Source organism: Onychostoma macrolepis, chromosome 15 (genome assembly GCF_012432095.1).
Source record: "Onychostoma macrolepis isolate SWU-2019 chromosome 15, ASM1243209v1, whole genome shotgun sequence".
Taxonomy (NCBI): Eukaryota; Metazoa; Chordata; class Actinopteri; order Cypriniformes; family Cyprinidae; genus Onychostoma; species Onychostoma macrolepis.
In genome coordinates, this window is record NC_081169.1 from 14,121,066 (window position 1) to 14,137,434 (window position 16,369).

General features: G+C 35.3%; 1 protein-coding gene across 1 annotated transcript in view; it reads right to left on the bottom strand.

Annotated features, from left to right (window-relative positions):
- Positions 1–16,369, bottom strand: part of timm50 (translocase of inner mitochondrial membrane 50 homolog (S. cerevisiae)) — a 32,348-nt gene that overhangs the window by 14,842 nt on the left and 1,137 nt on the right. The window contains exons 2-4 of the mRNA XM_058745198.1: positions 16,208–16,367; positions 15,350–15,381; positions 6,036–6,057 (exon numbers count right to left, since the gene is read on the bottom strand). Of these exons, the coding sequence (XP_058601181.1) occupies positions 6,036–6,057; positions 15,350–15,381; positions 16,208–16,367 (214 nt within the window). The remainder of the gene's footprint in view (positions 1–6,035; positions 6,058–15,349; positions 15,382–16,207; positions 16,368–16,369) is intronic.

Below are 16,369 nucleotides of genomic sequence, written 5' to 3' on the forward strand. Positions count from 1 at the left end.
GCAGAAAGGACAGATAAAGTGGCGGCACACAGGTTCCACGCGGCTCGCTGTGCGTCTGTTAAGGCAGCCAGCCCGCCAAGGGGCCCCATCAACAACATCAGAGCACGAGGAAGGAGGCTGATTGGGAGACATCGGGGGAGGGACGATATAAACTGCTTAAACACCCTCTCCTCCGGCCACTCAAGCCCTTTCCCTCCTTTTCTCCCCTGTTTGATTAGTTCGGAGGGGGAGTGTTTGCTCTCTGTGAGGGAGCATGTGCCTGTTGGCAGCCTCCAATGGAATAAGCTTTCCCTTGAGACTAATGAGTGAGACGAGATGAACGTCTTGTCATCATACTCATGTTGAAGGGAGACAGTGGCGGTGTGTTAGTAGGTGCCATATATATGGCATTAGCAACACAGGTTTGTTTCTATAAAGTAATGGATTTATGAAGCAAACCTGAAGCTGTGTTAGACAAAAACACCTACTAACAAATAGTTCTTCAAAAATTGTATCACTTGCTCACCCACATATTGTTCTAAAGACACTCTTGCTTTGAGGAACCCAAAAGAAAAATATTAAAGAATTCAAACCACCATAACAGTGGTCCATGCATGATATTTAAAAAGTCTTCTGAAGCCATATGATGGCTTTGTTTTATAATTATTTAATTATGCAACACTCAAATCAAATATCGTACCTGAGATGTATGAATCACTTTATTGTGAATGACGACTTAAATTTATATGAACTAATTTGGACACTTTAAGAGAATTGAACTACGTTTATGGTGCTTTTGTGACGTTTTGGCACATTGGACACCAAGTAATACCAACATTGGGAACTGGAAAATCTATTTTTGTGTTCCGTGGAAAAAAATAACATCACATATTTTTGGAGCAAAGTTTGGGGTTGGTAAGATTTAACTGGTTTCTGGTATCCTCAACAAGGCTGCATTTATTTGATTAAAAATATAGTAAAAACAGAAATATTGTGAAATATTATTACAACTTAAAAATAACAGATTTCTATATGAATAGATTTTAAAATGTAATTTATTCCTGTGATGGCAAAGCAGAATTTTCAGTATTATCAACAGTTGTGCTGCTTAATGTTTGTGGAAACTGATTTTTTTTTTTCCAGAATTAGTTGATGAATAACTAGTGGCAACAACTAGTAGTGTAGAGTAACCATTTCTTTTACTTTTTGTATGACTCTAGAAAAAGTTTATCCTCTTCACATCCACCTCAGTCGCCTGTTAAATTCCATCCAAACTGGCACATCTGTCCTAGCATAAGTCCTTCCCTCTCCACTAGACCAAGATCAATACAAAGGGTGAACAGTTGCAGAAACCGTTACCAAGACTGATCCAAGACGACACCGGAAAAGCGCAGAACAACTGGGTGCACTTTGAAGAGTCTCTTGTGCTAACCTTGTTTGTCAGTGTAAATGCGAGGAGTCCCATTGTTGCTTCACAGAGGGTCTGTGGCTCTCTGGAGGGATGTCCATTGAGTCTAAGGCAAGGAGGGAGGGAGAAGAAGATCGATGGCTAGGCCTCTGGACACAACAAAGGCCTCCTCTAATCCTGCACTGGGTTAGCATATGCTTCGCTAGTTTGCCAAAGGCCATTACTCAATTGCCTTTCTTCCATCCCTTTCTTTGGGAGCCTCTTGCTTTTTTCTTCCCTGTCAATCGCTCCTTTCTCCATCCGTGAAAAGTGGTCTTTAGGTGCAGCCCCTCTCTCCCTGCTGTCATATGGGGATCTAACTGTCCTGTGGATAGAGTACCAAGCCTATGCTTGTGTTTTCTTGGGTCATTTGTTTGATTTGAGTTTTGGAGGGTTTTTGTGCTTGAGGACAAAATAACAGTTCTGAAAAAATTTTGTTGAGCATACAGTAATTTTTTTTAAGAAACTAATACTTTTATTAAACAAGGATGCATTAAATTGATCAATAGTGAAAGTAAACACTTATAACGTTACAGATTGTAACTATTTCTGTTTCAAATAAATTGTGTTCATTTAAAAATTTGCCACGGTTTCCAAAAAATATTAAGCAGCACAACTGTTGTCAACATTGATAATAACAATAAATAGCACATTAGAATGATTTCTGAAAGATCATGTGACACTAAAGACTGGAATAATGATTGCTAAAAATTCAGCTCTGCATCACAGGTATAAATTAAATTTTAAAGGGATAGTTCACCAAAAAATGACTAATTCTGTCATTAGTGACTCACCCTCATGTCATTTCAAACCCGTAAGACCTTCGTTCATCTTCGGAACACAAATTAAGATATTTTTGATGAAATCTGAGAGCTCTCAGACCCTCCATAGACAGCAAGGATCCTTACACGATCAAGGCTCAGAAACGTAGTAAGTAGATCGTTAAAATAATCCATGTGTCATCAGTGGTTCAAGCGTAAATTTGCAAAGCTATAAGAATACTTTGTGTGCAAAGAAAACAAAAATAACGACTTTATTCAACAATTTGTCTCCTCTGCGTCACCCTGGTGCCATTTTGGAGAGTTCACATACGTAAACAACGTATGCTGTTCTGTGTCAGCAGCACAATACGCGGATACGCTGTTTACACTTTGATCTGAACGTAAACAACGTATCTGCGTACATACGTTGCATACGTTGTTTACGTATGTGACACTCAAATGGCGCTATAGGGTGACGCGGAGGAGATTAATTGTTGAATAAAGTCATTATTTTTGTTTTCTTTGCACACAAAAAGTATTCTTGTAGCTTTGTAAAATTACGGTTGAACCACTGATGTCACATGGACTATTTTAACGGTCTCCTTGCTACGTTTCTGAGCCTTGATTGTTTAAGGACACTTGCTGTTTATGGAGGGTCTGAGAGCTCTCAGATTTCATCAAAAATATCTTAATTTGTGTTTCGAAGATGAACAAAGGTCTTACGGGTTTGGAAAGACATGAGGGTGAGAAATTAATAACAGAATTTTCATTTTTGGGTGAACTATTCCTTTAACATACATTCAAACAGAAAACAGTTATTTTAAATTGAAACAATATTTCACAATATTACTAATTTTACTGTATTTCTGATCAAATAAACAGCCTTGGTGAGCATAAGTTTTAATAATTATTCTAATTATATGAGAATAGCCATACCACAACTATAACAACACAGAGGTACAATATTGTTGAAATCAATTTCAGAATGATTTTTTTTTCTAGCTGATTAGTGATAAAAACATTGACAGCTAATCAAAGTTTTAAGAAACTCGTAAGTGGCAGATGACAAAACTGCAGCAAACGCTTATAATAAACAGAACATTATCGCCTATTGGTGTGGACGTTATAATATTGTTATTGTTAAAAGATGTGAACAGGCTGTAAGATTGCACCCTTTTTTTTTTTTGGAGTTTTCAGGTTTATGAGATCCATGCCTGGCAGACTAAAAAGGGATTACAGAGATAACCGAATAAACCCAATGTCTTCAATGGAAAGTGAGCTTTCACACCTGAGCATTACACAAACCCTCCCCTGTTTATTTCCTGATTATTGTTGTTGCTATCCGTTGGTGATGAAATCGTTGTGTGTTTAAGCTCAAGCAAATCAACCCCTCCTCCTGACACATTTGAATCCACGCAGTACCACGGCAAACAAGACTACACTTGTTCTTCAAAGATCAGACACAGGTGATGGGTGAACCTGTCGTTATATTTCACTCCACACATTACACCAGTGACACAAGTACGAAGCCTTTCCAAAGTTTTAAACAAACAGACACAAAGAATTATTTTTAGTCTCGGTGATGTGACCTAATAAAAACAACAGTTTGTGACTCCATAAATTGTATCACTGGCCAGTTGCCATTTTGTACAAATTGAGTGACACAGGTTTTGATAGGGGGCGGATTGGTGCAGGATGTGCATATAAGTGTCTTTCATTGAATGCCGTCACTTGGCAAGGCAGAATAGGTTTTTTGGAGGCACGCCTGTTTGCCTTGTCTCCTCTCCCTCAGGACAGCGCCTATCAAGGGTCCACTCTTCATGCCCACGCTGGCCTTCTGCTGTGTTAGGGAGGGTGAGCATGGGCCCAGGAGACAGAAAACCTGCTTCTCCACTCCCTTGAGGGAGTAGGCGTTTCACCTCGGTCCCTAAAGTAATCATGGCCCTTCGTTATGGCATTAGAAGCTATAAGAGCTTTAGTGTTGGACAGCAGCGCTTTGGGCTCGGAGGTAATATATCGAGGTGGTGGTGGGGGGGGGGAGAGGAGAAGGACACTTCAGGGAATGCGTGGAATTAATTATGTATTATGATAAGAGTGTGCGATCACGTAGAGGAAGTGAAAGCAGCCTGCTATCTCAATTGACATCAGCAGTGAATGAAAAGCACAGGTGGTCTGCATTTACCGCTGTTAAGTGGCGTCTCTACCTTTACTCTATTAATGGTAATGCTCTGAAGATGGCATATCTGTACTCAATGGTGCTATAAATATGTCAAAGCTAAATAACCACATAAAAATCACCATAAAACCCAAGCCATTCCACAAACAGAAAGCCAAACTTAAAGAAACAGTACACCTAAAAAAATTAAATAAATAAAAATAAAATACAATTATTTACTCACCCTCATTTAGTTTCAAACCCATATGACTTTCTCCTGTTAAATTCTGAAGAATAAACCCTAGTTTGCGGTGTTACATTTTTTTTTTTTTTACAAAAGAAATTAATACTTTTATTCAGCAAAGATGCGTTTAAATTCATAAAAAGTGACAAAACCATTTATAATTCTGTGAATGATATCAATTTAAAATAAATGTGGTTCTTCTGAACTTTTGAATTATCAAAGAATCCTGAAAAAGATGCGTCTCACTTTCCACAAAAATATTAAGCAGCACAACTGTTTTTAACGTAGAAAATAAAAAGAAATGTTTCTTGAGCAGCAAATCAGCATATTAGAATGATTTCTGAAGGATCATGTGACACTAAAGACTGGAGTAATGATGCTGAAAATGCAGCTTTGCAATCACACAAATACATTACATTCTAATGCATATCAAATTCAAAAATCAGTTGTTTTTATCTGTAGTAATATTTCACAATATTACTGTTTCTACTATAGAGACTTCTATAAGACACTTCTTTCAAAAACCTTAAAACTTAAAAGTAGTGAAGCTCAGAGTTTCAAGCTCCAAAATGAACAAAAAAAACAACCGATGTCAAATGTAAAATGTACGTGTTAAAAAAAGGACATTCTTTAAAAATTCACAATGTGTGTTTTACAGGTCACAGAAAGTCATACAGATCTGGAACAACATAGCGGTTAATAAATGGTGACTGAATTTCTATTTTTGTGTGAACTATCCCATTAAAACTGTTAAAAGAGGCACAAGCCTCATAATTCAGCAACCCACAATTAAGAGTCAATGCAGCGTGAATGAATTCAGTGAAACAACTGCCAATGTGAACTGGCACATGCGCCGCATGCCACTGGTTAAGGGCCAATCCGGGTGTGTGAGAGATTGATGCTTGCAGGGGTCATGTGCAGGGGCTCGGACCCATGAAACATTTTGTTGTGAAGTGGGCTGACACCCGCTGGCACTGGGTAAAAGGTGCTGCATGGCACCAGAAATCCATCATGTGCCATGCTAACCTGACAGGTGAACAAACACACAACAAGCAGGCCAGAAGGGTCCTCATCTGCTAAAAAGCCTGGGTAGTGGGGCTAACAATATTCTGCTTTCAAAAGGAGGGGGAATTACAGCATTTTGCGCTTGTAGACTTAAGGTCTACAAATAATGGAGTTCTCTACTTTATTTTTGTCAAGCCAACTTCCTCCTGAGCTATGCTTTCAGTGCCTTTAAACACACTTAAAGTGAAACTAAATTGTCTTATCAATTCTATGAAAATCTGTATGTAGGATAAAATGCCCACCACAATAGGCCCTCAGCTTGGTTTTATTACATTAAGGTTACTTTTTAATACAGTGTGAAAAGCCTCTGTAAGCGCATGAAATGTCCAAACCATTTCATAACAGCCTCAGGGCCTGACGTGTTCAGATAAGGGGAGGACTTACCATTATCAAACTCATCTGGAATCTGCAAGAAAAAAAAAGAAACAGAGAGGTGAGATACAAGCATGTTTTCAGTGCACACTGGCACATCAAGTCATCACATGTGGGTACAAGGAGAGTGCCTGCATACAAACTAGAAATACAACAACAAATTAGCAGTAAAAGGTTTGATAAAACTCCTTTGATTCTTTTTTAGACTGAGAGGTTATTTTATTTTCCATTTTCCTTTTAGTTAACATTTTAGTCATTTTGATTTGCATTATTGTTATTTTACTAGTTTCTTAAGCTTATTTTGTTTTATATTATATAATCCTTTTTATTCCTTAATTATTTTAGTACATCATGTTAAACTAAATGAAAATGGCAAATGTTGCTTTGGCTATAATATAATACTTCTACATGTATACATATATTATATGTATAATACATTTATTCTATAATACTACTGAACATGGCACATCAGGCACAGTTAAAATACCATTTGGCATATTACTGTCAGAGATGAAATGTAAAAATATATAGTTCTTTAGTCTTTTAATAACAATTCACATTGGTCCACCAATAAGTACCAAACCAATTAATATTCAGCTGCATCTGTCAGCAGGTTCTGCCCCTCATGGGGTCCAGGACCCCCACATGCTGCCTGGTGGGATGGCTCACAGTTCAACACGGGCAAAGGGCCTGTTTCTAACCCCTGTCATTCTCCTACTGCATTCATTCATTCATGTACAGAAACCGCTCTGGTGCCCTCCACTGGACAAAACTGCAGTGTGCAGAAACAAAGGGCTAAGTGCGATTTTAATTCTGACTTAAGTCTCAATTTTCTGGTTCATCACATGAAAAAGTCACTCAATTATAAATGTTAAGTGAAAACGGAAAATATAAATAAGTGGAGTTAAGAAAAACACCACCTTATTAAACATGAAGGACACACACTGCCCCCTGCTGGTGAACTACATTTCTGCACTTTATCAGACTTCGTTCCAAATTTCTTTGTATGACTTTCTTCTGTGAAACTAAGATAATTTGAGAAACGTCTCTCTCTCTCTCTCTCTCTCTCTCTCTCTGTGTGTGTGTGTGTTTCCGACATGCTGCAAAGTGTTCCACAGAAGAAAGAAATTTAAACAGGTTTAGAATGACATGAGGACAAGTAAATGCATTTTTGGCTGAACTATCAGTTTAGGTTTCAGTTATTGCTTGCAAAGAGATAAAGACGACAGATAATACAGAGAGGGAGATTGTTGTTTATATTAATAAAGCCATATTGTTTTAAAAAAAAGCAATGGATAAACTTCATGGTTATGGAACTAACAGTATATGCAAGTGTTGCCTATGGCAAATGAGCATGCAAGCAAAAATATTTTATCTATTCAATATGACTAAGCTATGAATTTGTATTTATATTTGTATTCTAAGAGAAACCACAACCACTGAAGATGAAAGCTCTGCAACCATACAGAGTGCACTATACTCATATGTATACAATACACTTCTATTCAACATACATTAGTATTCCAGATGGATATACACTGCCTTTCAAAATATTTGGGTCAGTAAGATTATTAAAAAAGGAAGGAAAGACACATGAATGTGTTACAAAAAACTGTTACATAAATGATGTTCTTCTGTATTAAGGTTTCCACATAAATATTAAGAAGCACAACTGTTTTCAACATTGATAATAAAGTAAGAAATGTTTCTTGAGCATCAAATCAGCATATTAGAATGATTTCTGAAGGATCATGTGACACTGAAGACTGGAGTAATGATGCTGAAAATGCAGCTTTGCATTTTAGGAATATATTGTTAAAATTGAAAATATAGTACAATAGAAAAGTGATTTAAAGTGTAATGATATTTCACATTATTTCTGTTTTTTTACATTAAATAAATGCAGCCATGGTGAACATAAAAAAATCTTTAAAAATCATTTTAATAATCCTACTGTCCCCGAACATTTGAACAGTTATTTAAATTAATCTGTTAATATTTCTTATCAGCACTGAAGAATATTTGAATTGAAAGCTTTGCAAGAAAAGCTGCACATGATGAAGCACAGAAACAAACTCCAACAGCCATAGTGGCTCATTCAATTCTGTTCTATGAGAAGAGGATTCAGCCTTTGCTCTCATGCTGTCACCTCCCTTAAGTGCCCTTCAATTAAGAACTTTGGCTGTAAGAAATGGCACCCTAAAGCCTGGCACACTCCACATATATCTCCAACAAGGTCTTAACTACATGTGAAGTGTGCCCAGTTCCATCACTTGTCCAAAAGGCAAGCAAGCCAAAAGGGTCATTAAACCAAAGAAGTGCAGAGAACAAACATCACCACACTGTACTAAGTGTGTCCTTCAAGTCACTTGTTTCTGTAGGACATTATTAAGAGGGTTTAATTCACATGACAAATGCTGGAAAAACAGTCTGTTTGAAGGTTATGGCTTTGGTGAAGGTTCCTGTTTTCAAAACTGTCCTTGAGCGAAAGTCTAACATAAAATCAACTACTGCCCGCTGGGAATTACAACAGCCAACCACTTATTTTGTAAATACAAAAATCAAGTAAAATGTGTGCTAATGTCAAATGTGTAACAGTGGGAGATGACAAACAATCCAGTCATGCGGGTTTTACCAAACACTTCACCGTTACAGGTTAAACTGGTTGAATGATCTTTTGAGAGCGTCTAATAACTAAAAGACTGAGGTGCGAACCATATCCAAAACATGACAAGACCTTCTGGCAAGAAGTCTAATAAGTGAAGTCTCACCGGTGTCTTCAGCATGAGAAGCGTGACTCAGCTTTGAAAGGTCTGGCACACTCCATTCACAACTCTTACGACATCTCAACTGCCTGAGAAGTGTGCCCGTTCAAAGTGATCCACAGCCTACAGGATCTCCAGTGACAGACATGTGAAGAACTAAAGCTTTGAGGCAGCAATCTTCCCGAGGAAACACCTCAAGCCTTTACACATAGCACACTGATGTGAAAGGTAAGCCTTTAAAGGGATAGTTCATCCAAAAATGTCTAAGAGCCTGGAAAACACTGCAATGTTTTATAATGATTGCTGGTGTCAATCATATTGGCATATGACCAGGAACTGTGGAATTTTTTCAGCCCCCAGATTGTTGGATTGAGCCGGCAAACTTTGAAAACTTTGAACCACCATATACACAACCCCTCAAAAAAAAATAAAAAATAAAAATAATAAATATATAAATAAATAAAATGGTAACAATTTTTCACAACCCCTTCAAAAAAATAAAATAGTAAAAAGGCACTGTATTTAAAAATAAGCTCAAAGCAATTTACACAGACCTACAAAAAATAAATAAAATGCTTCAAGAAAAGGTATTTAAAAAGAACTTCAAAAACTAAATAACTAAACAAACAATAAGGTAAAAAGTACTTAATTTACACAACCCCTCAAATAATAAATAAACAAAATGGTAAAAAGTATAAACAAGCTACAAAGAAACTTACTCAACCCCTCTGAAAAAATAAAAAATAGCAAAAAGGTACTGCATTTAAAAATAAGCTCAAAGCAATTTACACACACACACACACAAAAAAAGAAATTGTAAAAGGGTACATATTTAAAAATAAAACAAAGCTCAAAGCAATTTACACAACTCCTCTGAGAGAAAATAAATGAATAAAAAAATAAATTAATAAAAAAGTACCATATTTAAAAATAAGCTCAAAGCAATTTACACAACCCCTCAAAATAATAATAATAAAAAAAGTTTAAAAAGGGTATTTAAAAAGAACTTCAATAAAATATCAAAAATAAACAAGGTAAAAAGGTACTTTTTAATTTACACAACCCCTCAAAGAATAAATAAATAAAATGGTAAAAAAAAAAAGAAAGTGTAAAAACAAGCTCAAAGCAATTTAAACAATTACTCAAAGATCAAAAAATATATATTTTTTTAAATAAAACATTTAAAACTTCAAAGCACACTGAAAATAACATGGTACCAAACTAAGCAAAGGGTTCTGAATTGTCCTGGCAAAAAAAAAAAAAAAAAAAAAAGAGACAAAAGCCTGTCTATGGGAAAAGAGCCAGGTTTCCAGTCCCACACTGTCACCTAATTGACATCCAATTGGAGTGAGTAGAAGTGGCAATTTTTACAACAAAAGGTCTGGCACACTTCACATTTTGTCATTTATATGGTCATATGCACATGTTAAAGTGTGCCTTTTGAAATAAGTGAAGAAAGTAGACCAGGAGAGGTGGAACCAACAAACAAGACAGTTTTCCCGTGCAAACACCTTAGCCCAGCACATGCCGCAGTTTAAAGAAAGCTCGAAAGGTGTGTGGTTTATAGAGCACAGCGGCAATGAGGTGACACCTGTGATCACACCCGGCGTGCTTTGAGAACTGTGTCTGCGCAGTAGGGTTGTAACGGTATGATAATCGTCTCAGAATATATCACGGTTTCACGGTATATATTAAACAATAATTCTTATCAGTAACAATGACAATCAGAATAAGAACAAGTTATTTGAGTGAACAAATCCTTTATTACAACAAACTTGAAACCATTTTAATGAAAGTATTGAAGTCTTCCTTCTGAAATAAATAATACATTTCATTTAGTTTAAAAAAACAAATAAAAAAATAAAGCTACACCTTATGTATATCTATAATCACACTTTAACATTTTAAAACATTAATTAAAATGTTAAATATAACAACTTTTATTTTTGGCAAAGTTAAAGTTAAAACATGGACAAACATGATATTTCTTAAAAATAATGTTTAAATAAATTATTATAAAGAATATTATTATTGCTGTTATTATAACTTTGAAGTACATTGTACAGTCCTAATATGTGTCAATTTCAAGTTAAATCGAACTTTTATTTTGACGGGTTGTAGAGGACCTTTGAGCTTCAGAGTGTATTTGACTTTTTTCTTAAATAAAACTAGGAAATGTTTATATAAGTTCTCTCTTAGAGCAGCTCTGGTGATGTTAATGTTTATGTAGATGCTGAAAACACCATTAGTGTCTTTGCAAATTGGATCCATTCTCAAGGACAACCCTGCGTTAATTTTTTTTTTTAATATATATTCGAAGTATTCCCATACTGCAGATTTGAACTTTTTTTCAGTGGGAATGGAGATTAGATATAATCTCTGTCTCTGTCATTTTCTCTGCTGTACGTGCCTGTAAGCAGCCAAGAAGCAGCCCTGAATGCAGAGAGAAGCAGCCGAGTGGAAATAAGTCGCATATGCGCGGGTCAGTTTTTTTTTTTAAACTGTAGATATGCAAATGTTTACGATATGATAACTGTGCGCGTTCAAACCGCGATAAAGCTTCATATCATTACAACCCTACTGCGCAGCAGACACTAAACCAAAGAGGTCTGAAAATGAACACCTTAACAGTTGGGTCTAAATCCAAGATTACAGCATTTGACTAGACTTGTGAGACTCGTTTTTATAAGAGACTGTTTTCACTGAAGCTGGAGTTTCTCTTCAAAATAAAAGCTCTACTGCAGTTTCCATCAAAATAAAAGCTTAAAAGTGCAGTATGAATTGCTGACAGCTAGCGATTTAAATGGGTTAGGTTACTGCAGTGCAAATTCAAAATATCTAAGTTTAGAACTTAGGAAAGAAGTATTGTAATTTCCCTACTTTAGTGTAAAGCAAAAATAATATACCTATGAAATTCATTTTCATTTATTTTACAGTGCAAGTGTTTTACAATATACAGTTATTACTGTCATAGCAATAACAATAATATAAAATTGTTGTTATTATTATTGTATTACAATTTAGTTCGGTTCTTTTGGTCCAGACCAAAAAGGAAAATTATACATTTGGTCCTGGTCCGCTTAGCGTTCACACTGGCATTTTGGCATCCTTTACATCCCTAGTATTCATGACAACCAATGCATAAACTAATGTTAACTAATTGAATCTTATCTAAGTTTTACCAAATAATCTCGGCACTAAATTTAGGCTACTGTAATGTTACTCATAATTTGTCTATCCAAAGTCCATTTTGCGTAAATCATAACTTGTTTTTAGAGCTAACAGATCTTTTTGGCAGAAAGAATTAAGAAACTGAGGCATATGTAAAACATAGTAATGCACCCCAGTTTGGTATCATTTTTTTTTTTTTTAATTAATACTTTTATTAAACAAGGATGCCTTAATATTCAAACATTCGTGAAAAATGACAGTAAAGACATTTATAATGTCTCAAAAGATTTCTATTTTAAATAAATCAGGTTCTTTTGAACTTTCTATTAATCAAAGATTCCTGAAAACTGGATTATGGTTTCTACAAAAATATTACACAGCACAACTATTTTCTTGATTAATGGTTTCTGAAAATTCAGCTTTACCATCACAGGAATAAATACCATTTTAAAATATATAAAAATAGAAAACAATTGTTTAAATTGTAATAATATTTCTAGGGGTGTCCCCAACTAAGGATTTTCATAGTCGAATCAGAATTGTGGAATCTGGCTGATAGTCGACTGATAGCCGAATCATATGTTTGGGGGCGGGGCAAAATACATTACCAAGAGTCAAGTAGACATTTGACAGTTATAAATACTGGCGTTAACACAGGGAAAATCTGCCTCGCAGATACAAACGGGGTAAATGATCTTTTAATCAAAACATAAAACATTAAGTTAACATTAGCCGGCAGCATATCATGTTGTTTATTACTTATCAGAGCTGATGAAACTGGAGATTTGCACTAAATAAAACCAAATAATCCACATAAGATGAAATCAACAGATGCAAGCAGTATTCGATGAAGCCCGTGTACATGTTTACTCTAACTGTATAGAGATTTTCAGAGAGGAAATTAACAAATATCCTGCAAATTTTTCCGATTTTGAAGCATAGCCTACTGCCACATAAAACTCCATGCGATTGCCTAATAGTTTTATCCAGGCCTGGTTCCAGAATTAAATTCTGCAGGCGCTTCAGAAAGTGTGCTCTAGCCTCAATTCACATACACTTCCATGTATATTTTTGTCCCGTCCATTGCTCTTTCAAGTTTGAATCCTGCATATATATGTGGATATCATTTTTGAAACTTTGAAGTATGTAGGTGACCAAAAAAATAAGTTCTATACAAATTCTGAATGGATTACAGGCTATAGCATAGAAAGCACACAGACAGCACTGCATTTTTAATATCACTAAAAAGTTGTCCCTTGTCAATATCGTGACCTCATTAAGTTTTGTTATAATGAGAGGATTCCCAAGCTTGCACTGGACAAAATTAAACCTTATTATTCTCCCCAGAGCGCAAAAACAAATATGCATTAGATAGTTTGCCAGATCAGTTTCGCCAATATGAACAGATAATATCTCGAGCTTTTACATGGGTACTCAGCCATTCCCGAGCACCCACGGGATTGACGCCTGTTCACAGCATGCAAAAGTCAAATTAGAAATGTTTTGAAATCACTTGTACCCTACCTGATCGAAAAAAATCCAGTCTTTCACTCTGCCTGTGTCAGTTTGAGTCTTGTTGAAGATTTAAATCCCTGCCGCCAAGATGCTCCTCTGTCGGTCATGGATTATGGAAAGTGAAACTTAAATCTGTCACGGGGTGGTTGAATATATTCATGCATGTTATAAAAAATTATTAAAAGCCTCTTTCGTTTCAGATTCTTATTTATAGCATTATCATAATAGGCTGTATATTAACTTATTGGGAGAAAACCGGTAGTTCTATGTGAAATCAGACATTGAGCACCCCCATATAGCCAAAATGGCATGATCATAACATCTCTGCGAATATTCGACTGTGAGATTAAGAGTCAAATCAGGCTCCTCTAATCGAAGCATCGAATCTTCGACTACTCGGGGTCACCCCTAAATATTTCACAACACTGCTGTTTTACTGTATTTTTGATCAAATAAATGAGCATAAAAGACCTTCCAACCCCAAACTTTTAATTGGTAAGGTACATAAATGTACAGCTGTTTCTGCTATAATGTTTTTTCTTGTTCTCCTTCTTGTAATTTACAGAAAGATAAAAAAAAAAATTATATATATATATATATATATATATATATATATATATATATATATATATATATATATATGTGTGTGTGTTAGACCTATCATTAAAGCCAGTCCCTGAGACAAATTTTTTTTTTACAGTACGAGAACAGGATCAAGGTCTCTTGCTCACAATAAGATCACAAGAGCTGAGAACAGTAAAACTCAACCAATACAATGGATGAGGTGCGCGATCAGGCACCAACGGCCCTCTGAACTCCCGTGAGATCACACTGACCTGTGAAGTGTGCCCTTAGAAGACAGCTCTAACTTAAGCAGGTAACAAAACAGGATGTCTAACAAAGGTGGAGGTGTGCTCTTTAAAGTGGCCACCTTCCTGAATTCACACCTCTGGCACATGCCTCCAGACTAGGTGTGTTTGGCATCTACTTGTGAAGTGTGCCTCCTTAAAGGTGGGTGGCTTCCAGAAAGATTACATGACCTTGCTAATTTGATCTTTTATAAGACAAACAAGCTTAAATGCTAATTTACCCATTTAACAACTTAAAAAGATACAAGTTTGGAATAGAAAGTCAGTAAATAATGACAGAATTTTCATTTTTGGGTGAAGACGTTGCAATAAATCACAATACTCTATAATAATTCACTATCAACTCACAATTCACAACTAAAAACAAAATTTTGGTTCTTGTCACAACATCATGGTCAAGCTACAATTACAGCACAGGTCTCTTGCATAGGAAAGAGAGGTATAAAATGCAACACCAACAATCAAAGCACATTTCACTTCGGTCTCCTGTGAGACTGCCTTTGTAAAGCGAGTCTTTTGAAGTGGGCCACCTCAAGAGGTGCTGGAAGTCTGCTCACTGAAGAAAGGAAATTCACAGCACTTTGAGAAGTGTGCCATACAGAGTGAAAATCTTCACACCGATACCTGATTGAACTGTCTGCCTGACAAAAGTGATTGTAGTATCAATAGAAAGAGACTGGTGGAGGAGTGCAGGTGAGAAAGTGTGCCATATGAAATAGTGTGGCTTAGAGCTTGTTTAAAATTACCATATTAGAAAAAATGGAGGAAAAAGATGGACAGCTGGGAAGTGTTTTGGCATTAACTATCACCATTAAGATACTTTTAAACTGCTAAGTAAATCTATTCAGCTAATGTTCTCTTTCTTGAAAAGGTGGTGAAATTCTTAGCTCATTAGAATATGTATAAAAGATGTATGGGTGATTTCAAAACATACGTTGAACTACTGCTTATCGATTCCTTGCCAAAAAAAGTCTTAAAACCGGACTTTGTGAAAGTTCATGCTTACCTTATTTCCTTGTTCATCCACAGAATTGCTACCTACAGAACAGAAACATTCATAATTTGAGTCATGATTTTAAACTGGGAGTTTAAGCAAAATAATAATAAAAAGTATATATATATATATATATATATATATATATATATATATATATATATATATATATATATATATATATATATATATATTAGTGCTGTCAAATGTTTTTATCGCGATTAATCGCATCCAAAATAAAGTTTGTTTACATAATATCGTATGTGAACTGTGTATATTATGTATAAATATGTACACATATTATATATATTAATAAATTCAATATATAAATATACATTTTTCTTAAATATATACATGCATGTGTTTATATTTATATATACATAATAAATATACACAGTAAACATATATTATGTAAACAAAACCTTTATTTTGGATGCGATTAATTGCAATTAATTGTTTGACAGCACTAATATATATATATACATATATATATATATATATATATATATATATATATATATATACACACACACACACATTAGTAAGCAGTAAAAACATAAATAAAATAAATGATAGTAAATATGCAGGTTAAATAAATATTTGCCATTGACACAACTTAATCCTTCAATACAAAAATAAAATATTTAATAAATAAAATAATATTCACCAGAGTAGCACATATATGATGTTTTTTTTATACAAAATACAGTACCCAGTGTCATCCAAAAATTCTCATGGTAATTATGTATAATCTGAACATGCCAGTCAAAAAAGTTTTAAATAATCCAGCAATGTTCAAAGAATATCGTCAAATTTATAACATTCCATTGGTGCCCACCCTTGGCGTGAGAAAGCAACAGGCAAACTTACCGAATATGTACACAATGCCGACTGTGCTTCCAAGTCCCATAATTCCTGCTAACCGAAGGACCATCTTCTTAGCATATGCGGTGTTCTCTTTCTGTTTCTTGTCCTCACCCTGTTCATTTTTCTTCTCACCAGAGTCATCACCCTCTGGAGGAAGCTGGCCCT